Source organism: Crocodylus porosus, unplaced genomic scaffold, assembly GCF_001723895.1.
Source record: "Crocodylus porosus isolate Cpor-Errol unplaced genomic scaffold, CroPor_comp1, whole genome shotgun sequence".
NCBI classification, from domain to species: Eukaryota; Metazoa; Chordata; order Crocodylia; family Crocodylidae; genus Crocodylus; species Crocodylus porosus.
Window position 1 is genome coordinate 31,631,572 of NW_017728906.1, and position 27,132 is coordinate 31,658,703.

At 39.1% G+C, this 27,132-nt stretch overlaps 1 protein-coding gene across 1 annotated transcript in view; it reads right to left on the reverse strand.

The window, feature by feature from the left end:
- Positions 1-1,766: 1,766 nt before the first annotated feature.
- Positions 1,767-27,132, reverse strand: part of ADAMTS5 (ADAM metallopeptidase with thrombospondin type 1 motif 5) — a 75,700-nt gene continuing 50,334 nt past the window's right edge. The window contains exons 4-9 of the mRNA XM_019557105.1: positions 25,756-25,923; positions 16,177-16,460; positions 14,385-14,568; positions 13,765-13,940; positions 12,651-12,826; positions 1,767-9,182 (exon numbers count right to left, since the gene is read on the reverse strand). Coding sequence (XP_019412650.1) covers positions 8,618-9,182; positions 12,651-12,826; positions 13,765-13,940; positions 14,385-14,568; positions 16,177-16,460; positions 25,756-25,923 — 1,553 coding nt within the window. The 3' untranslated portion in view covers positions 1,767-8,617. The remainder of the gene's footprint in view (positions 9,183-12,650; positions 12,827-13,764; positions 13,941-14,384; positions 14,569-16,176; positions 16,461-25,755; positions 25,924-27,132) is intronic.

The window sequence follows — 27,132 nt, forward strand, 5'->3', positions numbered from 1 at the left end:
AGTTACCTATTACTTGTTATTAACAGGGATCCTGGTCTTCCCTGATTTTAAAAATCCCCAATTTCCAGTTTTAAAAAAGTAACCCCATATCCACATTTTTGTGGATTTAAATGAAATACCACTAATACATACATCTATGTACACAATATGTATATATTAGTGGTATTTCCACTAATACACAGATCTATATATTAGTGGTGTTTCATTTTAATTATGGAAAAATGAAATTTTCCATGATAATTAAGGCAAAATTTTGGCTTTATTAAAACAAAAAATGAGGATTTTTTTTAAAATAGAGAAAACCAGGATCCCTGGTTATTAAACTTGCGCATATTAAAGGTACTAGGCAGATTTTCACAGGTACCAACAGTGGAAATCTGGACTCCGTGACCTTGCTAGAGATGTGAATCAGGCTCATGCTTTCAAAACATTTAGATTTTATGGAAAAACAAACAAACAAACCATCCCCGCCCCGCCCCCCCCCCCAAAAAAAAAACTAGTTAAGGAGAATGTAAGTGTTGAAATTAATTTGAAAGGATTTTTTTTTGACACGTATAAAATGGACAGACAGAGACATGTAACTAGCAATCTGCATAGCTTTAGGGAACACAAGAAAGTGAAGCTCTCCTGCTTAGTTTCATTGAGTTAAACGTGGCAACTAAGAAGCCAGCATAAAAAGTGGGAAAAAGATTCTAAAATCCTTTCAGTGTTAATAGCAACATTGTTATGGATTTTAATGGTTACTTTTACCTTGACAGTGTCCCTGTTATAGTCATTAAGACATCCATTAAGAATGTGTTTTGTTTTGATGTCAGTGCATACTGATACTCTATCCTTCTATTATCTCAAGCCCAGATATACAACTATTTTCCTTCCTTTATTATGCATACAATTCTAGCTCCTCTACACATGCATTATATATTTCCATTACTCTTTTTGACAGTTAGTTCTTAACTACTCTTGGTCAAGTTTATAGAAATGTGGCTTAATTATATATTTTAGACCTGAATTTGCATGACTGAAGTCACAGCCCCTAACTCTGAAACAGATCCACGTGTTTCACCATGTGAGACACATTAGTACTTGTAGGCCTGCATGGTTTGTGGTGTGTGGGGAAAAATTTGCTGCTGAGGTTTCCAAAATTTGCTACCAGGTTAGCATGTGCTGCTCCCTGACTGGCTGGGGTGAAGGGTACCTCAGCATGGGGGCTGCCTGCCAGCTATCCCTGAATTGAGGCACCCTGTGCCCCAGCCAGCCTCCTCCCCACACCACAGCCCATGGAGCCTGGTTGGAGCAGTACCCCGGAGCTGGGAGGAGCTGGGCACAGGCAGCTTGCCCACAGTGGGACAATGTGTCCTGCAACAAAGCATATATGCAGGGGCATACACTGTGGAACAAAGCAGCAGCACAAATTTGTACTGCTAATATTTGTGCCACTGCACGCACATATCTCTGCTCATCTGAACATGGCCTAGGAGTTCACTAAGGTTCACTTACTTCAGAACTGTGGTAAGTGGGAGATTTATCATTCACTTGAACAGGTATAGGATGATGTTCTCTTTGCTCATTTCTACTAGATTTCAGAACACACACACAAATATTCCCACTTTCACAGAACACTCCCAGGCACCTACCGCCCCACAAGAGAACAGGTTGTATGCCTTGTTTAATGGCTGAGCTCAACCTGTTTTAGCTGTATAGCCTTAGTGGGACATACCTTGAAACTAACAATATAGTGAACATACCACATAGAATAAATATTTGGATCTGTGGTACAGTTTGTATTTATTACTTTCATTGAAACCACATACTCAAGTATTTAAGATTACAGCTGGTAAATCATACATATGTAAGAGTTTACAAAACAAAGCATTGGCCTTTAATGTGTCACAGTACAGTATAGATCTTGTACAATGCAGTTCAAATGGATTTATATTTAGTTTAATGAATTATTTTATTGTGTAAACAGACTGACATAGTGATCTAAGAGATGAATCCTCTTTGTTTAGGCATTTATCAGAACAATAGTAAATTTTAGTGACACGTCTTAGTTTCCCAAAGGGTACTAGTATTTCAACTGAGTTAACTATAATGCAAGATGTAATATTTTAAAGAATATGCAGGCCACTGTTGCAGTAAATTAAGAGGTTTGTGATATAAACCAAGCAAAATAATGTTGTACTTCCCCCAGTCTTTCCTACAATACCTCTCTTGTTTCTGTTTTACCTGTTTTACTTTATGTTAAGTGACCATGCAATAGAACAGAAACAGATTATTTATACCACTGCCCAAAAACATTTGAATTCAAGATATTATTTTCTGTGTTGATGAGATATTAGCAATATCTATTTTTATGAGTTTCACTGAGTAATATTTCATATGATGAACAGTGTTCATGGAATACTACATAATACTACATCACATTTTATGTGATGAATTGTGCAAACCATTTATTAGGCATTGGGACAGATTCTGCTCTCAGTTACAGTGTTATAAATCTGGAGCAGTTCCAATAAGATCGAATAATTTAATGAAGTCACTCTGGATTTACACTAATGTAACTGAAGTCAGAATTTGATTCTGTGTGAAAAATAAGGGAGACCCATATATCCTATATCCATCCACATATACAATATATATTTCTATATAGGCATAGTTAATCTGTACATATTCATACACATACCTAGTTGTTCAGTTTTGACTACATGACATTTCAGTTGCTATACACAGAAGTGTTTTAAATATCCTGACAGCTACTGTAAATATCTAACAACAACTTTAAGATGAAACAGCTGTGTACCTTTTGCTTTTGACATGTAACTACAGTAGCTAAAGAGGCAGGACAAAGAATTTATGAAGATGTTCAGGAAATATAGAGTAGCAGAAAATGACTTGTCATTTCATTCACTCAGAAGACTGAGATTCTAGTTGGGTTCTTTCACAGTTTGGTTGCCATCCCCACAAACATGCACTAGGAATAAAATGGGCTGGAGGCTGGATCTTGAATCTATGCTGGTTACTCCAGCTGAGGATCTGTCACTGACATTTTCCCCATGCTAAGTATCTCTACAGCTGTACATGTTAACAAACACGCACACAAAACAAGCAAGCAAACAAACAAAAAACCAGAAATACTTAAGGAACAGTAAATAGAACTGAACAAGAATGAACATCAACAGGTATTTGTAATGATATTGATTTGTAGAGTCAAACTCAATAACCAGCCAATAGTCTGCATGCTCATAGGGATGGTAACAAACAAAACCTTCCTGAGTTTACTGTTAGTAACAAGTATTAATGCAGCGACATATGGTGACAACTCAGTGGAAACTGTGCACTATCTCAGAGATGTGCCAACAAAACAAAACAAAAACAAAAGCCCCAGCCAACACTCCCCCCACCCCCCAAACCCTGCTTTGGTTACAAATTGCAGTCCTGATGTAAAATATCAGATTTTGGCTATTTCAGTATTGCAGAATACTCCTTGTTCCTCACTGATAGATGACAACCCGTTGTTTGTCTTATTGACACTTGGTAAAATCAGGGGAGAATCACTCACCTAAACACAGTGTTGAGCAGGTCATTACAATTAACAGTGTTGCTCACAGCTCAGTCATACCTGATGCACAGCCCAATGAAATCAAAAGGGAAGGCTTTCCATTGACTTCAGTAGGCTTTGAATCTGGTTGTCCCTGAGGGAGATTTGTACACACATTCCAAATGACAGACACCTGAATGATCTGGACCAAATTATTTGCTTAAGACTAGGCTAAAGTAAACCGAGTGGCATTTTGCTTCATAAAAATAGATGATTATAAGGCAATTGTAGGTTTGTTTATACTGCAAATAACTTCTTATAGAGTCTAATACAGCTCCCATTAATAGGCCCTAGATCTGACAAAGAGTGGAAACAACAAAGACCCATGATGCTTTCCAAGGGCATGTTGTGGGACTAATACAAATCTGGATTACTTTTTTTTGTGTGTCTTGCCATATCTTATCAGGTACATAGTTCTGGAATATAATGAGACTAAAATAAAGCAAACTTCATCGTATAGAAAAATGGGAACAGTGTCATGTTACTGGTAGCATATTTTTACAGTGCAATCACTAGAAATAAAAAACATATGTCATTTTGGTCCTTTTTAAAGGGAAGATTAAAGATGTCTTCCTCATATACCTTGAATATGGTAATTCAGACACTTTAGGAAGCACATGCACATACAAATAGGCACCTTACAAGCCTGCTCCTGCTCCCATTTAAATGAATGGCAAAATCTGAATGAATTGAATCTGTAGGCATGTATCTGAAATGAGAATCTGGCACTTATTTCTTTAGGACTTAATGTGTTTTAGGTCAGTGGAACTCTATGATTTGGTTGTCATGAGATTTTAGAAAAAAAGTAGAACAAGGAGTTTTGAGCCTAAATCACAAAAACTAAAAATTCACAATTTTTCTTAGAAAAAGCTTGTAGCAGAAAGTGAATATACAGTATGTGAGCATAGGAAGTATACAGACATACCCCTATTTCATGCAGAAAGCTTTCTGAAAAACATACAAAAGCAACCAGTGCTGTACATTATGTAAACTCACAAGGTGTACTTTTAACACAAACATAAAGCATAAATTAAAAAAAGAAAGAGAAATGATAGCAACATACTTTAAATATAGAATTTGCACAATTGGTATTTTTGTTAAATAAGAATAAATAAATTCATTACATCCATTCACATACCAGTTGTAAAAACAATAAATTATTTTTTTTTCAGTGCTGTGTTGCTTTTTTACATTTGTCATTGATCCACAAAGTTCTTTCCCCTCCCCCATGGGATAAAACTGTTTCCACAGGAAGGCAACTAAATTTAATTTCTTAAACACCATCAAACCCAATTTGAAAACCTTTGTCATAAGGAGGATGACTAATCTAAGCATGTGATAAGCTATTTTAGAGGAAGACACATAAAAAAGCATTGATGTTAGTGGGCCTATATCCATGGAAAGCAGTGGAATTGTGTCCCCTTATATTAGCTGTGAATTTAGCACTGGATACAGTAAGTGTGAATTATTTCCCTATGGAACACATTGCTTTTGGCTTTTAAATTTGGCTTTGCATTGGCTTAAATCAATTTCTGAAGCCCGTTGGGCAAAACTCAGGAGTGATCTAAACAGTGATGTCATATTATATGTGGGGATGTAGATGATCAGACTACGAATAAAAATATTAAATCATACAGCCTGCACCACAGCCTGCACCAGGTGCATAAAAAAGGAGTTGGAACAGGAGTCATAGCAGAACAGCCGAAGACAGAGGTAAATAAAGCAGGCAACCCTCTTACTTTGTACCTGTTAGCTTGCTCCTTTTGCAGCTATGCCCCTTTAACCCTTTCAGTCTGTGTTACACTTTTTTGCATGCTCAGTGCTAAATTCATACTATTTATGCTGCTTTATTACTTACAAGTCTGTCCATTTTACTCCTGCTCTGTAACTTACACCAAAATTCACATCACCATAAGCTCAGCTCAGATTTCTATTGTTCTTCCCTACTCCGTATCCTTCTCCTGTGCCTGAGTTACCATGTTTCCTTCACAAGCTTCACCTAGCATACAACTGTTACTATGATGGGCAGCTTCTCAGTAAGGGACAATCTTCACCTTTGGTATACCTCTACATTAATCTTGCATGTAACTCCATGATGTATGCAGAGTGAGAGAGACAGGGTACTTCCCACATAAACAAATCCTGGTACCCTGAGACTGAATCAAGGCTCATTAAAATCAGATGGAGTTGAATCCTTATACATTGTAAGGTATTGTCTTTTGTTGCCTTTATATTTTTCTACAATCAGACAGGAGTCAAGTCTAGAACTTCAGTGTGAAGATGTGGGAATAGTGTTCCCTGCATTTCATGCTCTGTAACCAATTTTCAAATATTTGACTATAAGGTACTACCTAGGCTAGGAAAATAAATTTTAGTTAAAAAGATGGATGATTCACTAGAGTGGTTTGTTTTCATACAGATTTTTTTTACACATAAACTCTTCCTAGGAAGAAGATCATTTTGAACAAAAATAGTTTAACTGTACAGCCTTTGTGATTTTATTTGAATAATGTCCAAAATTATTTACTCATCCCTATTTAATACTTAACAGATTATTTTGACTAAAAAATTCTTGCACGTTCTAGCTCCAGAATTATAAAATGGGTAAGAAATCAAATGTATTTTATATGGCAAGTGCATGCTGTGATCCATGTCACATGGTGATTGCTTTCTCCGTAATGAAGGTTCTCTATTAAGAACCTTTCAATAATTCAGTAATGCATCCACTGAAGCATTCAAACAATATAATTTAAAACGACAGTCAGCTGTACTTAGGCTGAGTTGGGTAAACTTACCAAGCTCCATAGCCGCATTCTCAAGCACACTGCACTGCTCTGACTGGGCTGCCTTCTAAACTGAAAGTCATGGTGCATCTCTGTGTGGTACATAAGGCAAGCTAATAACCACAACTGAAAAATAATGCTAACCAACTCTCAGCTAATTAACCAGGTTGTGACATGCCTTTATTGTTTGGAGTTTAGGAAATTGTTCACCCAGAGAAGTGTGGTTGAGGATGCCACCCTGGAGCATAAAGCTACCATGTAAATGAAGTCTTTGGTTTAATGGCTAAGGAGGGAGATAGACAGTTTTGAAGTGGCTTCTACACATTTGCAATTCTTTAGAGCCTGGGGTTGAGACCGTATTATTTTAGAGATGGGCCAATAATGAACTTCCAGGATTCTTTAATATCCACCTTTGTTGCTCAGGACTACTTGTAAAAATCAGGCCGTAATGTTTTTACCAGCAGCAGTCACTCAGATTCATTCCTTCTGGCCTATACTTGCATTCTGCCATCACAGATAAACACCACCTGTTTAAAATATTTTACAACAATAGGTGATTCTCCAAGGTTCATCTCTGCTTGAAAATTATCAGCTATTTTGAAATGATCCCATGCTTTCAGCGTTCATAGTCACTGAAGCATGTCTACACCAGTCTGAAGTGAAATTTTCCTTCTGTGATAGGGACACAGATCAGTTTTTTTTACTGAGGTCCTAATAATCTCTGAGACTGGGAATTTCCAAAGAGCCTACAAGGAATTCAGTTCCCAAATCCCACTGAATTTTATTCTCTTAGGCTCTTCTGAAAATCCCGTTGTAATTTCATATTCTCAGACTGTGGGCAAATTAGAGGATAGGGGACTGGTCAGATTCTATTTTCATCACAGGTTGTAGAGACTTTAACAAAAATACATTATTTTGGGGTCTGACAAAAGCTTGCAGAATTCAAAAGAAAAGACTTGGATAGTTTTTGTATCATGCTATTCACCTACCATGAAATGTTCTTCTGCAGTGGCAGTCTTTTGTCAGACAAAAATGCCATTTGGAAAAGGCTGCTGAAGGACACTACAAACTGCTGCCTGCTCTGTGGAAATAGTCTTACTGATATTAGTTATATCCACCACATCCTCATGTGGTTTGACTTTGTAATGACTCATAATCCTCCCAAATATGCAAGGTATACAAAACCCAAATGACTTCTACAGCTTTTAAACCAAATAAACCACACAAAAAAGACAAGTAATGACAAACTTTTGCTGGTAAGAGGGATACCAGGGTTAGACATGATGGACAAAACACTGATAACATGCTATTAACTGCTTGCTGTGTTTTTTGACCTTTATAGATATAGGTAATTACACATTGTAAGATTTCAGATGGAAACCATAGAGAAAATAACAGAGAAAGCAGTTGAGAACAGTTTGAGTTAGAAGACACTTGGTTATCTCAACTGTAGTTTTTGGTTCTATAATGTTTTACAAAATACAATATGTCTTTATTTCATATAGAGAAGCACAACAGCAGCGATTGTTCATCTACAAGCTGCTAAGATGCTCCCTCTATGAGAATTTCTGGGTGGAAAGGCATTGTTTATTATAGAATAAAGTTCTGTGGTCAGGAAATTCCTAGAATGGAAATGTATTTCCTCTTGTCAGAAAAAAATCTATTAAATCTTAAAAACAGCAGCAAGCTCTTTGTTTTCCAGTAAAACATCCACAGCCATTTCTGAAAAATGGCTGCAGACATACTTTGGTCAATCACTTTGCTTGTATATTGTTTTTAATAGACCAAGTGATATAAAGTGACATACCAAATGAAAGATATTTACAATCAGTATAAAATAAGCTACTGTGGTATCATGGGTAAGTATGACAGAGTTGTCTAAGGACATACAGTATTAGAGGTAGGTGAAAAAGGGGAGATGATTCTGTAACCTTCCTAGGATCTTCCATTCACTGGTTTTTCCTCTTCAGGGTTTTTTTTTCTCCTTTTTGTTGCAGACACAGAGGGCTTATTATAACTTTTATGCTTAGTTTCTTTGACATACCAATATCATTCTACTATCCCTTAAAGCAGTGCACATCTTCATTTGGTCCAAATAGGCAGATTCTGCCCATAATTTGAGGCTGCATGTAAATATATTGAAGCCTTGGCTTCTCTCTGCCTGGATAGAACTAACACCAGTATGTCAACAATGTCTTAACCAGATCTCTTTTTTCAAGAAAATTGCCACCACAGGTTAACATTTTTTTAGCAAGCACTGTTTAAACGCTGATGGTCTCTGAGACAGAAGACATCCTTTTGTGAGTTTTCCATTCCCATCTTTGCACTGAACAGTTCTAGTGTGCCATCCTGTGTCGCATGTTCGAGAACAAGAAAGCCACGGTCCAGTTACCCACCGTGGCTGAGTGAGCTGTGGGGTGACTTTGTTACTGTTGCTTGTGACAGAGTTAGTCATTTGTACTTGCTTCTTTGGCACAAAGAAACTATAGCGCACATCCACTGGCTGTGTTGGGTCAGTTGCAAGAATTTGTACAATAAGGATCTCCCTCGTGGCAGAATGTCCCATTGCATGCAAGGAATCATCCCTGTGACTCCAGCCACTATAGTTCATAACAGTTCCGTTGAGATCAATGATGGTTTCTGAAGTGGAGATCATGTATTTCCCATTGACAAGATACTCACCATTTTTCTTTTTCAGGGCTAGGTAAGCTGTGAACCTGCTCTGGTCTTTAGTTTTAAATTGTCGGACTTTGATGTGAGTTGCCCCCTCTGGTATTTTCACTATATCTGTGTATCCCTTACTGAAAGAAAGAAAAGAATGTGTTACATAGCTAGTGGGAAACAAACATTCATGCTTTCATGTCTAACTCAAAGCCTATGGCCATCACTGGGAAGATACCTATTTGTTTGAATGGGTTTTGGATCACGTTGTGAATACATCTGCCTTGAGATTCATATTTGTCATATTTTATCATTATCTGATTTTTGTATTCATGTCCTTGAAGAAAATTCTCCTATATTTATTTGAAATTATTTAATCTTTGACTTTAGAAATAATTTTATATGAGTCAGATTTGAAAAAAAATGAACAATAACTGATAGCTTATGTATTTGAGCAAAGGGTGGGAGACATGAAATTTGAAGCTTACTATATCTGCCAAGGAAAGATAATGAGACATGCATTAGTTACAGCTGTTTCTTACAGGCTTTGCTATAATGATGATGAAGGAAAGAGTGAGCAAACTAACAGCTGTGCAGAGGCACCTTGGAAGCATTTAAAAATAATCTTGATCACTGAGAAAAAAATGTTTACTTTTAAGTTCATAAAGTAAAAGGCTAATTGCCAAATGGCTAATAAGAGGCAAAGCCGAATGTTAACCTATGTAATTACAGCATCTTCATTTATCAGTTACTACTTAGAAGATATGGTAGTTAAATATAGATGCAGAAAGATATTTAAATCATATCCAAGGTCATAAGCATGCAAAAAACTAGAATGCTACAGCGTATTCAAGCTCTCTAGACTATTTCAATAATACAAGGTTACAAATAAATAAAGACATAAATTACAAACTAGTAGATGGACTTTAGACACGTTATTTTTAATTTGTAACTTTCTAATAAATTAGCTGGTGCTGGAAGTACTACATACATGATTTTTAAGTAAAGACTAATAAACTGTTTTACTCTAGATTAATATTTGTGTTATTACAGTGTTTTGCAGATATAACTATTGATTTAAACAAGCATTAAACTGGAGTAATCAAGCCTATGAATGTCTACATTCAGCATCATCTGACCCCAGTGTTCTTTCCTGCCCAGGGCAGGGGGCTGGACTCGACCTACTGAGGTCCCTTCCGATCCTAACATCTATAAATCTATATTTTTGTAAAATAGACACCAAACATCTGTATTAAAAGATCAAGTTAATAAGCATCAAAATTTAAATTATCCACGCATAAACTAGAATGTGAACACATAATTAAGCTTATACCATAATGCACATGAACCAGAAGGCATGGACAGCCTTAATTTTTGACATGTCATAATTTCTGATTGTTTGAATTTGTGTCCTTAATATTTTTTGACATAGACATTTGCACTTTTAAAGATAAAAGTGTGATGGCAAAATGTACTATGTGAAATTTTAAGAATGGGAAGCATTAGGTAAGTTTACAACAGAGGGTGCTATAAAGAGAGAAATACAACAGCCATTTCTTTTCTTTGGACAGAAACAAAATATAATATTGGAGCTCCATAACATTAGTGAAAAGATGGGTCTATTTTTTTTTTAAAAGCACTCGACTAAAAATATTGGTTTTTTAAAGAGAACTGCCCCAAACAAAAACTTCCCTTTGAAAAAAAAGAAACATTATTATTGTTGCTATTTTAACTTGGTTCTTTTTAAAGCGTGGCCGCTTCTCTTATTCATTTAAGTCCAGATTCTGTCATACTTATCATACTTACTCCTGGAGAGGTATGTTCTAGACTCAGGGCAGTCTCATTTCAATTGCAATGATTTGAGGAAGAAGGTGGTTCTCTGTGTGAGTCAAGACCATAGAATCTGGGTCTTCTAGAGTTGGAATCCTGCCCTTACTGAATCAATGAAGATTTGCTATTCGTGTCTATGGGGCCAAGATTTTGTCCTTGATCAGTGATGCAATGTATGTGGTATGTCTCAGATTGCTTTTTCTCTCTCATTCTGAAATCTATGACATTTCAATATTTACAGATTGGAGGAGATTTGGTTTATATAATTGGTAGGTTACAAAGAAAGCAATTCTTTTTTGCCAGAGATGTTTTGGCATACTTAAGTGAATAATTCTTGTTATATTCAGGAACAGAATTATGCTTATTTCATGGTTATTTTATTTCTTGAATGAATTAACCCACCAAGCCATTTTTGTCTGCTAGCAACCACTTAGATAATTGTCTAGAATTAGGTTTCAACTTTAGGTAGTTTCCAGCTCATTGTGAGAATTTTGAGAGAAAATGGAAAAATGTTTTGTTTGGAAAATGTTGTGGCTGTGATAATCCAGGCAGGGTATGAGAAGCAAGGATTTTTGTGATGTCTTTTATTGGACCAACTGTATAGTTGAGCAATGTGCTGCACAAGCTTTTGGACTCAGGTGCCCATTCTTTTGTCAGTCACCTTCCCTGCCGTGTACAATTAAGTTAAGTTTGTATGCCTTTATAAAGATGATCTAGTCCAACCACAGGTTATTAAGCTGATGTAGGAATGACTGAATGAAAGTCTCTGGCTTGTGTTAGATAAAATTAGATTATGACAGGCCCACATGGTCTTAGGATGTATGAAAATAAAAACTTAGTTTTCAATATATGCCTCAATAAAAGCATACATTAAGGTGTTCAGGTAAAGTGGTGGAGGCCAGCCTTCTTTCAGGCATGCCACAAATTATCCCTGTACCCTCTCCATGTACCATTCCAATCCCTTTCTCCTACCTGATCTGCTGTTCTGCTTTCTGCTTCCTGACCTGTGTTCCCTGCCAAATTTGCTGCTTTGCTTTCTGCTTCCTGCTTTATCTGCCACTGTGCTGCCTATCTTCTCCCTGATTTTCTATGTGCCCTACAGAGAGGCTGCCCATGTCACTTGTGGCACCTGTGCTGTAAGTTGGCCACCCCTGAGATAAAGGAAGGGTTTGCTTGAGACGTGTAATCTGTACAGACTTCACTATACTCTGAAACATTGCCAGGTGAAACGTATTTTGGGGGTGGGTTGCGCATTTTTATTTTGGAGTTTTATTCCAGTTTCAAACAGCATCTTGTAGTGATGCTGGTAAAAAAAAATATTTAAAAAATGCTGTAAATATTTTTCATTGCATAAAAATCAATTTTCATAGCCTACTTTGCTCTAAATTGTTCAGCTTTTTGGTATAAAGTATACTACATATTGACTGATCTGGAGCCCATGAATATAGAATGATATTTTGGAACAATGAGGTATTTAAGTCAAACATGACCGGGTGCAATGTTTTGTCTGTATGATTATTGCATGTGCCTGTGTTGCTTGGAGGATAATTCTAAACATCTCAGATGTGCAATAAAACTTAGGCCATTAATCTGTTTGGGATGACTCAGGACTAAAGTGAATGATAGTTATAAACAGAGATGTGAGACAGCCAGATTTGTATCTTTGCAATGCATTATCAGTAGCTTTTGCTACCATGCCTAACCTTATTTCTACCTATTGTTATAAAATTGTTCTGCTTTCACAAGAGCATATATTTATTTTCATTCAAGAGTATTACCTCTTTTTTGTAAAGGTTCCCATGACTTTTGTGCAGCTGGAATTGTCTCCTCCACACACACCACACTTATCATACTGGAGCTTTGAGCCGATGATCCCATCACAACCAGTTCGAACACATTTCCCCCGGACACAGATTGAATTACTGTAGGGTCTACACTCAGTTCCATCAGTCACCTAAATAATTAAGACACTGTTAGTTAAAATGATATAGGAAAATAAATGCTTTATGCATTTGGGTGGCAAACATTGGCACTTATATACTTCATCCACAGCACATTATGAGTCATCTAAAGTTCTTCTGTAAAAGGGCAAGCATGCAGAGTTCTTTTAAAGGTGCTATTATGTGTATCATTCTAATTTACAGTTTTTTGCTTGCTTAGCATTTATCCTGATGGTTAACAGAGCACTGGTATTACTCTGTCAGCCAAGACTGATGTACTCTAACACTCATCACCCTGCAGCAGCAGACCCTTAACAGAAGGGCCCCAAGCACTGGCCTATAACTCCTCTGTTTACCCTGAGGGACAAAATTAGAAGCTCTGATTATAATGATGGTTTTACTGTTTATTTTTTAATAATAATCCTTTTAATTGACCACCTTAAAACACCTTATCAACGTGACTTAATGAAAACTCAAAAATCTAGATGAAGAATGGAACACATCTAAGAAATACATAGGAATCATTTCAGCCTTGGTTGAGCCATGCAATAATAAACATAACAAAGTATTGGCTACACATCTAAGCTACTCTAGATTTAAATCGGTGCAGGCTGTGCAAAATTCAGCTTTTTACAGCTAGTAATGCTTTTTATCCAGAAAAATTCTCTGTGTACAGCTGGCTGTAAATACAGGAACGCCTTTATCTATAGCTTAGCTCTCAAACTAGTGCTGACTGCACTAAAACCACAATTACACTCCATATACACCTAAAACTTCAGATAGTGAAAAAATGTTTTGAGGTCAACTCTGGCCATAACACAGAACAATTACTCCTTTGGAGCACATGATTAGACAAAATATATCATTCTCGATATAGTCTAGCAACAAAACTTTCTAAAATGTAGAAGCCTTCCAAACCTGTAACTGAAACAATTACTGAAGGTGTCATTACCTTCTGAGAAAACACAACATAGTAGCCTGTTCCTTTGGCTCGGCAGGTGAGCTTGCAAACATCCCCAGGGAGCACTCCCGAATACTTGGGGACCCACTCCACAAATGTTTTGACACCTTTCGCATCAGACTGATAGCCGTTTCTTGCTTCACATTGCTCTTGTCGAAACGATTTAGCTGGAGAATTGTTCATATCATTAGTATTTGCCTTAAGACAGTGTAATATCACTAGGTTCAGCTATCATACTCATTTCATACCATAACTCCTCTTTACATTAGACTCTTGGGTCTTTGTGAGTCCTCTGTTTTGTTTATTTAAATAATGTTTCCATAACTGTAGGCATCTAATCACAACTCCTTTTTTTGCTACAGTTTGTTTTCCAAGAGTGGGACTCCTCTTTATGAAAGCTAACTATCAGTATCCACCATATTTCTGTAGGTTTACAAAGTTTGTGAGCTGGGTTACACTGACTCATGTAAGTAAAGTCTCAACATTATGGGTACATATTTGAGAAACTCTGATGGACACCATTATTTTTCCTCCCAGTAGAGTTTAATATTTACCATAGAACAGGATGAAAGACTTCAACATCAAGCAGCTTTGGCTGCTTTGGAACGTACCATTTGCTGGACAGGCTGCAACATTGCAGGAGCGATAAATGGCCCGCTTTCCTGTGCAGTACCGTCCACTATTTCTAGGAGCTGGATTATTGCAGTGACGATAAGCAAACTGAACGCCTCCACCACATGTACGGGAGCACTGTCCCCAAGGCCCCCAGGATCCCCAGTTACCATGGCTTGAAGCCTGGAATACATGGAAAAATAGGTTATAAATCAGGATAAAGAAGCTAACTCTCAATAGCATAAGTAATTGCACCCAAAGTTGATGGTACTTTCCCTTTCATTTTATCTGAGGCTCTCTGATACTAGAACAAAGGGAACAACTCTGTGACAAGCTCTGCATTTGCAGTCATGTCTATTCCTTGTCCTCGATCTGTGTGTAGTGGGCATGCAGTCAAGTGGCATTGTAGGTGAAGGTCAAGGTCAACATATGAGACTAACTCTACTGAGTCACTTAAGTTAATATGAAACTATATACACCTCACCGGAATCCATCATGTGATGATTCTTTCTCTGTTATTGTTCCTTCTATAAGCAGGTCCACTTAGTCTGTGGTACTAGGCTGACCTTGTTACTTTTAGTAATTACAGAGTTCCTGTGACAGAAACATTCCACTTTACCATGGAGACTTCTGTAACTGGATTACTAGTTACAGAAATAACCATGATTTGACCAATCTGTGCAAATTTGGGTGGCATCTTATATATCTGAAGAAACATGAATGGAATTCAGTGTTTTGGTATTTTGACTTTTGTGTCTGAAGAGGTAATTACTAAGTAGGTATGTCAGCCATACAGAATGCCTACTACGTCACCAAGCAAATTATCATCTCACACTGACATAATCTTCCCAAAGCAAGGGACTGTTTCTGCTTTACTATTTATGGAGCGAATAAAGCAGACTGAATATCATACTTAGGTGTAAGAAGTGAAGGCATGAACTGATAAAATGAAGTTTGGCAAAAGCAGGGTAGTTAAAGCAACTTTTGAGCCAGCAGACTAAAGTGCCAGGAGATACTGGCATAAGAGAGAGCTGTCAGATACTGCTTACAGTAAACCTACTACTCTACTAACTTGGCTTTCTTAAGGAAAAACTGCAAAAATGCAACACTTTCCTAGCAGTTATATTTCTCAAAGTTATGCATGCTACATTGAGAAGAGTGGCAATACCTTATTTTGGAAAACAGAAGCAAATAAAGAATGAAATTAGGTTTGAAGTATTTAAGAAGCTCTTTAGTATAGGGACCTTCCTTGGGTACAGTCTGTAGTCTCAATGTACACAAAGAAAATTTAAAGCAATCCAAGATTTGTCCTGGACAATGCTTATAAGCTTGGAGAAACTCCATTGGTAAGAAGCTACAGAATGGAGGCCTCTCCTGTGTCAATTCTGCTGCCACATGTTCTCCTTGTTAGTATAATGGGACAAGTTGAGACTATATGATGAGGACACATGTTTTCACATCTCTTATCATCTTAGTAGAGATAAATCCTCCATCTCTCCTGAAACCTGGCTCACAGCAGAATCAAAGCCTATATTTTTAAAGAACATTTCCAGTCTGTCAGAGTAAAATATCCAGTGCTTTAGGGGCAGAAAACATACTCCCTAATATTCAGCACCATTTTTCTGACATGATAAGGTTAAGGTCAGTTACATATCAAATAAAAATAAGGTAGATTTGAAACTATAGGCAAAGGGCCTAACTTGGCCACTGTGACTCCCACTAAATTAGCACCTTACAGAAAAAGGCTGTCTGACTTTCCTCATGGCTGGAAATTTTACATCTGAAACATACCGAATAATATTTCTTCTTTGTTTTGTCAACGCATTTTCCATGGAGGCAAATCCTTCCTTTTCCACATGGTGTCCCCTCCACAGCAGGCAACTTTTTGGTTAGACAAACCATCTGACCTTGGCGAACGACTGCGCACCACAGGCGAGAGCATACATCCATACCAGGGCACACTGTGTATTCAGGCCCAAATGCCAGTTTGCACTGACGAATGGCATCGTAAGTTTGTCCTGGAAGCTCCTCAGGGCCTAAGATCTGCTTTTTTGGTTGGTCCAGTAAACAGTTACCTAAAAGAAAAATCCAATTCACTACTCATTTTACTGTTATCTTTGCCTCTAGCATTCAAATTGGACATAATTATAATGGTTTTGGACCCAATTCAGAACTCCAGTGGAGTCATTAAAGAATCTCAGGTGCTTCGGTAGGCTTTGGATCACCTGATTATTAGGGCTGTGTGACGCTTTGGTTCCTGATTCAATTCGGTGGAGATTTGGCCTGGTTCGGTGGCCGAATCTCTGAATCCAAATCAAATCAGGAGACCCTTTAATCTCTCAGAATTGAATTGGAACCCTCCAAATTGATTCGGAGAGATTCAGAAAGATTTGATGATTCGGACATAGACACAGCTTTAAATGTTTTTTCTACATACCTCAAGGTACCAGGGGGCTCATGAACTCTGCGAAGGTGGGACAGATAGAGCCAGGGGGCAAAGGGGGGGGGGGCGTCCTCAGCATGCTCAGCAGCAGACCCAGAACTGTACCAGAAGCACTTCTGGTCCACTTCCGGGTCTTCCGGGAAGCACATAAGGGATTCCCCCTGTGCCCTTTTTGGCTTGGGCTTCCTGGGTCTGGAGTGGGGGGGGGGGGGCACCCAGGGTCCCCCCCTGCACACTCCCCGGTGGACCCAGAAATGGACCAGAAGTAGGTCTGGTCCACTTCTGGGTTCACTGCCAAGCATGCAGGAGGCCTCCCCGTGCTCCTGTGGGATGCTCCATCTGCCCCACCATTGTAGTACCATGAGCCACACCTGGTACCTCGAGATATATAGAACAAACAAGCTGTGTCTATGTCCGAATCACTGATTCTTTGAATCAGCATTGAATGTTCAGATTTGGATTCTGCTGAATTGAATCGGGAACAGTGATCCGAATCAGCAAATCAAATCACTGTCCCTGAGTCCGGCCAAATCCAAATCTGAATCGAATACGGCCCATTTCACATACTGTTACTGATTATAAACTAGGTTCTTTCCCTAAAGACTACAAGGTGTCAAAATCTGTTTGTCATGAACTTTGGTGGACAACCAGGATACCATCCCGAGATGCCCATTTAGAGAGGACACAAGTATGGCAGTTGCTTCCGATGCCTGTCTACCTGGCACAACTGCTGCAGCAGGTCTAGCTCTGGCCATCCTCCTTGCTGCTCCCTGGTTGTACAGTTAAGGTAAACTGACAAAAGGATAGTGGATAGGTTACTGAAAATGCTTATCACCCTCAAGCAATCTGTACAATGGATATCAGTGAAAAAGTCTGAGACTTGTGTGCTGTTACACTGTATCTGAGTTCCCTCAAAATGGGATTCATTCTATTTATTAGTCCATGATTTAAGGCAAGATCCAAAAGACATGTAAAGTAAGCAAAGCTGTCATTTCAAGTTTGAGCCAAAATACTTGGAGAAGTAAAGCTTCTAAAGGGGAGCCAGAAAAGTATGAAAAATAGATCTGTAGCCAACTGAGTCCCATAAAAAAACCCAAAACCAAACCAGAAAATCAGTTCAAACGAAAACAAACCCAACAAGCAGCGTATCAAAAGTAATGTCAGTGGTAAATTAGCATTGGGCTTCCATTCATAGGAATGACATCTAGATTTAGTTGAAGAGTTCTGTTAATTTTGAAATAAAAAGGGCATAACACAGAATAAAGGCATATTTCAGTTATTTGCGGAAGTCAAAGTCTGCGTGGCACGCATATACTAAAAATGTAGTGACCTTCAGATTTCTGTGGAATCCTGTTTTAATGAATTTTGTTTATACCACTGATGGACTCATTTACTGACATGGAGAACTATGGAATTATGGATCTTGTCACATCGTGTGGGCTGCATGTAGCATGGGTAAGGTACACTTATCCTTAGCCAAAGTAACTTACCACAACCTATCTCACTTCACAAACAACATCAGCACCACCTGGACTTGATCATGAGTGAAAAATATATACGTACTTAGAGAGTAAAGCAGTTTATAAAGTTGAATAAAAATTCAAAGTAATGTAGTATGTTTCCAAACTTGATTGAGCTCTTATATTAAAAAGAAAAGGCAGGGAGGGGAAGCAAAACAATCAACTGATTTAGTTTCCTTTAAGGGAATACATTTACTGAAATTGTTTGCTTTCCCTTAAGACCACTAAGGTCTTAAGTCTCCTGCCAGCAACATTTAGCCAAAAATCCTTTCAGTATCATCACTTATTTATTACAAGTTCAATCCAGTTAAGTCTGTTGCTTCATTTGTCCCCTCATGACCCTGCCTTACTCAATATGTAGATCTTATCTTTAGTCTGGAAGATACTGTCTTTTGTTAATGAAGATGTGGTTTGCCTTTGCTAATCGATGGGCTAGTGCCATAAGATAAAGATCATTAAAAATAGCCTACTGTGCAATATGTATTGTGGCATAAAATATTAAAGACATAGTATGGAGCAAGGATGCACAGATGTTTTCTATAAAATAGGACACTGGGATTTCTAAAGGAAAATCATGACTGGCAGCAGTGTCTGTCAGAATCATGTTCAGTAAAAATAAAGAACTGCAACTGTCCAAATCCTTCCACCAATTCCATTTGATTTGTGCTGACAGAAAAAGCCAGCATGAAGTCTAGTAGTGAGGGAGGGGATGAGCTTCTCAAAAGTCTTGGATGTATACTGTGATTATCACAGTTAAGTGCGTCAACTATTCAATGTTTTATAACAGGGTGGGCAATTATTTGGGCCTGAGAGCCACATAGGGAGTTTTGATGACCTGTTGCAGGCCAGGTGAGCACTCTTCCCCCCCCATAACTCACCAAAACCCCCTATAGGGCTGTGGATGGGTGTGGAGCAGTATTCAGGAGTGGGAAGGGCAGGAGAACCTGGGATCACGTGCCGTCTAGGGTGTGGGGTACGTGTGAAGAAGATTGTGGAGGAGTGTGTATGTGTGTGTGTGCCTGTGGAGGGGGGTGGGTGCCTGAGCACTAAATCCCAGGAGCCTGCTGTGGGTGAGGGGAGGGAGGGGGTGGCAGGGGGTGCATGCAGCAAAGCTAGCCTAGACCATGTGGTCTGAGTGGCTCCTGTGGCACTCCAAGGCCAAGCCCCACCTACTCACACCGCAGAAACCCATGCTATGCTTGCGCTGGTGCTCACAGCCCAGCCGAGTGCTGCTCTGCACCCACTGCTTCCAGCAGCAGCTCCAGTTCCTGATCTTGCTCCTTCAGAGCTGCTTCGCTTTGGGTAAGCAGTTTTAGCTGGGCTCCTGTCCCAGTGCATGGGACTCTGGCTCCAGCTCCAGCTCTTGAAAACTGAAGCCAAACCCCAGCCCTGGGACAGGAGCTGCCTGGCTGGAGTTGCTTTTCTGCCGGTCCGGTACAAGATGGCATGATGCAGACAGGGCAGAAGCAGCTTCCAGGGGATGTTCCTAGTAGAGCTGCATTGGGCCAGGTGCTGCTCTGCACTCCAACAGCAGCTCCTCCCACTCCTGCTGCACCATGCTGCACTGCTCCTGGCAGGTTCACAGGGCTCTGGTTCCAGATCCTGGCTGCCTTCCAGTGGAAGGTGGCCAGGAGCTGAAGCCAGAGCCCTGTACACTGAAGTAGGAGTCAGCCAGCTGAAACTGCTTACCCAGAGTGGCATGGCATAGCACAGCACAATGTGGCAAGGGCAAGATCAGAAGCAGGAACTAGTCTTAGAGGTGGGGGGTGTGAGCACAGCTGCAGCTACACTGGACACGGCCCCATTAGAAGCTGAGCACTGGTCAGGATATGGGCCAGTGGGAGCCCAATGCAGGCTGTCTTAGTGTGAGCATATAGGCCATGCCATGGGGGTAGCTGTGGGCCAGATCCAATCACCTGGTGAACCACAGGACATATTTTGCCCACCTTTGTTTTATAATGTGACAAAAATAGTACATCATTTTCTCACACTAAAATACTTGACAGCACAAGCAGTGGTTTCTGTTTAAATTAACCATTAGGTTTGTGTCTTTGTATGCACTAGAATTATTAGTTGTGTTCGTTAACACATTTAAATTTCATTATAACCTCTTTTCTGAGTTATAAATAGACTTTGCTCCATGTCCTGAAAATCATTAAGCTCAAGTTTTGTCAGAAGACATGGAAATTAGGTGAGTTCTGTCTACTGAAAAGGCCCCAGAACAAACATCTAGAGACTATAAATAAAACCTCTAGATAAAAAACACAAATGATAGATGAGAAGGGGAAGGTCCTAAGGCCCTGTTTATAGAGAATTTTTCTTTAAATGTTTAGTGTTGTGCTACTTAAATAGCAACAAAGCAACAGTGGGAACTCAAGTTTAGGGGATGTGTTAGTGGCTGGTAATTTTTTTCTACTCTGGCACCTCCACTGTTTCTTAGCAGGATCACAAGGGTACACATTCTTACTCTGTCTTATACAGAGTGACTGAACTTCAGCCCGTAGCACTTATCCAAACCCCTGTATCAGAGGGGCCATGTTTTCACCACTGAAAACTCCCTACTGAGGTTGAGGGGGGCCCCCACATGGCCTAAGAGTCTTATCCAAGGTCACACTGGACATCTGGAGGAGCACGAAATTGAACACCAGTTTCCTCACTTTGTGGCAGAAAACTCTAATCACTGTCATGATTCAGTTGCTTTTTCATTAATTGCATTTTATGTTCTTGAATTCACCAAAGCCACCAGTTTTATATTGCAAAAGAAAGGCCCAGTAATTTTCCAGAACACAGGAAAAATTTGCCTTTCCATTTGCTTTTATTATCACACTATTATTACACACTAATCAGCTTTATTGCGGGCAATGCCAAGCTCAATTATTGCTGTTGCTTGCAGTCACTTTTCTTGGTGCTCTGCATAAAAACAACCTCTGTTCCTTGAAATTTATGGCCCGCTCATCTCCCTCCTGCAGGGTTTTATTCTGTTATTCCCACCTGCAGAACAGGTTTGGAGGGGTAACAAAGTGCCTTGCCACACATTACCATCAGATGCCAATAACATTCAGTTCTGTGTCTGTTTTAGCAGATCTGAATGATGAGGTTAGTCACAGTACAGATGTTTTCACAGTTCTCCATTCCCACTCCCACTCCCACTTCACATTCACCATGCAGTGTAACCACTGTTTGGTACATGTCCAGGGTGCACCCTATGCTGATGCTGCTATAACAGGAAGCACTTTTCGTTTTTTTATTTGGTATGTATGGAGGAGAAGCAGGGTGGGGTCTGTTTTTGCAGTGGCAGGTCTTAGTATGGTCTGAGGCATGTAGATGTGCTCTAAAACTCTCTGTTCCCAGTCTATGTAATGGCAATAGTCTGACTTCATTTCTTGCAGGAATTTTATGAAGGTTAATACATTAAAGGTACGAGGTATTCAGATCATATGGTAATGAGGACCACAGAAGTATTGTAAATAGATAAAAAAAACTATTAAACAAAGCCTTTCTGAAATACTTGCTCTTCTTTTTTTTGAAGAAATCCTAATAAGTCTAGCAGTTTACATTTCATTATTTTATGCTTTACTTATTTACTTCCTCACTTTAGTCTTGACACGCTCTGTTTGTCAGTGTGTGGTTCATCAGGTCCTGTCTGGCTGAAACAAATGACAGTGCAAACTCCTTTGGTTATGTTCCAAAGAATAAAAGATGTCCAGTTTTTCTATAGTATCTCCCATAACAGATGTCTGTGAGTCTTTCTGTCTGGTAGTACTTTGAAAGTTTTAAGCCTTCTCCTTTCTCTGCAAGGGAATACAAGTTCTCTTCAAAAGAAAGTGTGGGAGAAGGGAAAGAGTCAAAAAGTTAACAGAGGGAACCCTGAAAATTTGGTACTTCTGTATACCTGAGCTGTCTATTCTTCATTTACCTCAGTCTGATAGCACATTTCATCACTTAACAGGGAAAAGATACCACACTTGCACATGAATGCTTTAGCATAGTCAATAAATGGGAACTGTTAATCTGTGAGATCAGCAAATTGGGATGGAGGGGCACTAATGTTCATATTTATAGTAGTATTAATATCGTATACTATAACATTATTAATATGGACATGATGTAATAAGCCTCATGCTCAGCTGGAGGAAGCAGTCCGGGAAAAAGCTGGGTCATCTCTCAGGGCCACAGGACGAAGGCCTTACCACAGGACGAAGGCCCTTAAAAGCACAGAGTAGAGAAGCCACAAGCCCAGCAGCAAGTTGTCTGGACACGAAACACTTTGCTAGGTTCCTGGCCTGCTTGAAAATCCTTACCTAAATCCTGACTCTGACTTCAAATGGACAACTCTGACTTTGGTTTAGGATTTTGGCCCTGAAATCCTGACTTATTTTCCAGACCTTGGCTTCTGACTTCAACACTGCCTTCTTGACTCTAGTTCCTGAGTCAGCCCACCCCTGGATTCTGGTTGTCTCCCGACTTGGTCCCTGACTCTGGCTTCTTTATCCTGCCTCATCATATAAATGACCTACCCAACTGCCCAGGGACAGACCCCTTACATATACCAAGTGCCTCTATAATATTATTATTTGGAGAAGTTTAACAATTTGGGTGACTGGATTTGCTTTTGCTTTAGTTTATAGTTTCTACTGATTTTCTGTCAATGCAGATCTTTGATTTTAAAACAAATAAAAAATTCCACCCACCCACATACTGGAAGCAACAGAATGTCTGCAAAAGCTATTAGCTACTAAAGTGATTTTTGCCTGGAAAAGATGTCTGTGAAAGCCCAAATTATCAAGTGAACAGACTTCCTGAGCTTCCATAGGAATTGTACTATCATTCGGATGCAGTCAGGCATGGAATCGGTTCTTGAATACTACTGGATTAAGGGCCAGCATATGAATCTTTTACCATATTTATGATTTCCTTGAGACTTTTGAGAACTAACTCACCAGAGTGTGAATGGGCAATGCACTCTAATTCAATTTTGTTAACTGAGAGCCAGGTTCTGAGATCTGTACTCTCCTTGGGATTTCTTATGCACTAGGGTATCATTCATTGTAAGGGAATTGGAATAACTTGAGGCCCATTCTTCCTCCCATAGAAATAAATAACAAAGCTTGAATGACTAAATATGTTGGGTGTGATTGTCAAAGGTTTTTTTTACTCCATTCTCTTCCTACCATGGGGAAGAGAGCAGGGACAACTGAGAAGGGCTTCTCAGTGTGAGCTGGAAGTGAGGGAAGCAGAAGAGTCTTTCCTTTTCATGGTTGTTGGACCTAGCTGGCTAGGTAGAGGCTAGGCAATGGGAGGAAGAACCTCTATGAAAAAATGAGGAAGTAACTTATTATTTCTCCACAACAATAAGGAAAGGAGAAATTATGGCTGTCTGACTTCTTTGGTCTTTCCTGAGAGGTAAAACAGTTATGACCCCTTTACTATGGATTCATTGTGAGGTCCTCTTGTTGTTCTACTCATGCATACACAACGAGCACTAGGAGTGAGATCAAAAGGGCAATAAAAGTGATGTAAAACTTGAAAAGGAAAGATCTACTCTCACACATGTGGAAAGTAACTTGTTAAAATTAAACCGATGCCAAAGCAACATGTACCATAAAATAGGACAAGCATAGATTAATAGAGCTAATAAAAATGAGAGAGAAAAAATGAAGTAATTCTCCAGCTATGATAATAGGATAAAACATTTTAGACAGCACTGAACTTAGCCAAAAAAATATTTACTTTCCTTGCTTTAAAAAAAATCCTTTACATTCTTCAGGCAAATGGTACATTTTAACCATAAGTATTTCAGTTACCATAACAACTTGATCCATTCATTCAATTATGTCATTTTTATCTCAGCATTTTGGAATTTGAATGGGTTGTTTAAGATTTGAAGTTGCTTTGGGAGCAGAATGAATACTTTAAAATTCATTTAAGATTACAGATCATGCTTTATTTTAGGAGAAAAAAGTATTTTTTTTGAAGAAAATGTATGGGCTTTTCCTACCTAGAGGTGTATGATGACATTAGCAGAGTAGCAGGTGGAACAGCTTAGGGGCTTTCCTTTTATTACACAGGAGCATGCAGAAGTCCTGCTCTGTGTTTGGGACAGTCAGACAATACCATGATATAAATAACAACAAATTCAGAAGATAGACTAACATGGCCTCTAATTGTTTAGAGCATCCCTTGTATATATATCCTAAAATAAAGTAGCACTTAGCAAATTTACTGTATGTGATGAGGAGGTAAGTTATTTGTGTATATTTTGGGGAAAAATGATCTCTGTTTGGAAACACTAGACCAGGGGTCAGCAACCTCTAGCACGCATGACAAGCATGGCATGCAAGGCCTTTTTGCTCGGCACACCACCTCCAGCCCGGGCTCTAAGCAGCTGCTGCCAGCCATGGAGCCCAGGCTGCTCCCAGCAGGCAGCTGGGAGCCTGTAAGCCTTGCTGCAAGCAGACTGGGCCCTGTGGGCTGGCTGCAGCTGGGAGGCTGCAAACAGCTGCTCTGAGCTCCGGCATGTCAGTACTCAGGCACCTTCCAAAGTAGACTTTGTAGATTTTTCAGCACTTCAACCAAAAAACGTTGCCTACCCCTGCACTAGACTAATAAAGTGATTATTAACCAAATTTCATCAATAGTACAACTAAAATAGTATTGTCAATAAGCTACCTGTATTCTATCCTATTTTGAACTGTGCCATAATGTCATCTGTCAAAAGGGGCTGTATCCTACATCACATTAGATTATAGCTGGTTCTACAAGGTGGCCGCATGTACGCATGCGCTTAACTGTGGAGTAGACTAATTAGCTGTGGAGTAAAGCATCATTGTCTACACGGGCAGCATTATTAGACCATAGGAAACTAATTAATGTCACCATAAGGTAGTACAGTTGGGGACAGTACTATCTTATGGTGGAGTACTTAACTGCAATTAAAAGCATGTGTGGATGCTGACTGTGGGTGTAAATCTCACCAGGTTCGCTCAGCCAGTATGGGGCCAGATGGCTGCCTGCTGCCTAGCCGCACGACTACATGCTTTCAGCACCCTTGTGTCCCAACCAGCTCCTCTGTTGCCTGACACTACCACATGGAGCTCGGGGCTGACTGCCTATGCCCTTGGCTCTGGTGTAAACTGCTCTGCCCCAGCTCAAATTGCTGCTGTCCTGGGTGCACATGTAGACACTGTAACCAGGAGTAGTTTACTTTGGTTCAAAATGCTCTGCAGTTTATTGCTTTAAATCAATTGCATGTGTAGATGCACCCAGATTACTCAAAATAACAGAGAATGGCAAAGTCTGTTACTGACATCCCACAAGAATGAATGTTCTGTAAAAAGAACTGATGATGTATAGTAAGAGTGTGCCCAACAGAAACCAGCCATTGACATAAGACATATTAATACATACCATGACCATCATCCAAAAATTCCGTTATTGTTGCTGAAGTGCATTTGGACCAGGGTTTGGAAGCATCAATGCCTGTTAGGATGGAGGACATTAAACGTTTATCTTCCATGGAGCCAAAGTTCTCTTCACAGAATTTGGAATCATCATGTGAAAGCCCAAGCAAGTGCCCTATAGAAATGTAATTAAGAAATGCAATTATAATCTTTTCATATGAATAGAACAAAGTAACATCTACTCATAGATTTCATTTTCAAATATACAGGACAACAGAAGAAAAGCCACTTTATGCTTACCATTGCTTTGAACAGTCATAGTCTTAGTTTGAAGTCAATAGATTTATGTCTATTTACACCAGTTAATATATAAACTAATACATGTTGATTTATACCAGACTGGCAACAAGTAGAACTAGATTAGTTTACATCTTCTAAGGTTCCAGTCCTTAGTGTCTTCAGGATCAGGGAATATAAATGTAACACAAACGACTAAACTAAGTAAAAAAAATATATTGATATTCTGTGACTGATTGTTCAGGAGTTTGTTGAAGATAAATAATGCCATGTAATCCAGTGTCAGTATTTATTGGATAAATATCTAAGTTTAATAACAGCTCTCTGTTCTATATAAGTTCTTAGAGTACAGTCATCACTACAGTATCTGAGCTCTTGTCAGTGGAGCATTAAGGAGTGTATCTAACATTGTGCATGGTTGTATGTTCTCTCAGCATTTTCCTAGAGAGACAAGTATGTGCAGTTGGCTTTGGTTTTGGTAGGGGGTTTTTTTTGTTTACTTTGTTTTCAGATATATGTGTTGATAAGTGTTTACATTAGCGACAGGAAAGTCAAAGAAAAGATGTTTGCACTTGGAGCAGAAGGTGATGAGGTTAGTGATGGTCATTAACAGTTGCTGTTTGAGGCAGCAGTCTCGAAGGGGAGCTCCATATCAGCTTCATTGTTTTACTTTATCAATAAATATAATATTTATTTTAAACTAGCCTCTGAGAAAATTCTGTCTCACAGATGAGATTTATTCATGTTATAGAGTGAAGGGGAGTGAAGTTTTGCACCAGGGTCTTCAACCTAGAATTTGAGGTGATCTTTTAGATAACATTGGCTCAAACCATGATATGCCTTGCAATAAGGACATAGAACATGAACATGATTCAAAATTCTAGGAAGACAAAGTATCAGCCAACTTTCTTGCACTCTCAGTAGCCAGTAGGGCTGTGAGAAGCTTCAGTCCCTGATTTGATTTGGTGGATTTCATAGATTTCATAGACATTAGGGCTGGAAGGGACCTTGAAAGATCATCGAGTCCAGCCCCCTGCCCAAAGGGCAGGAAGTCAGCTGGGGTCATAAGATCCCAACAAGATAAGCA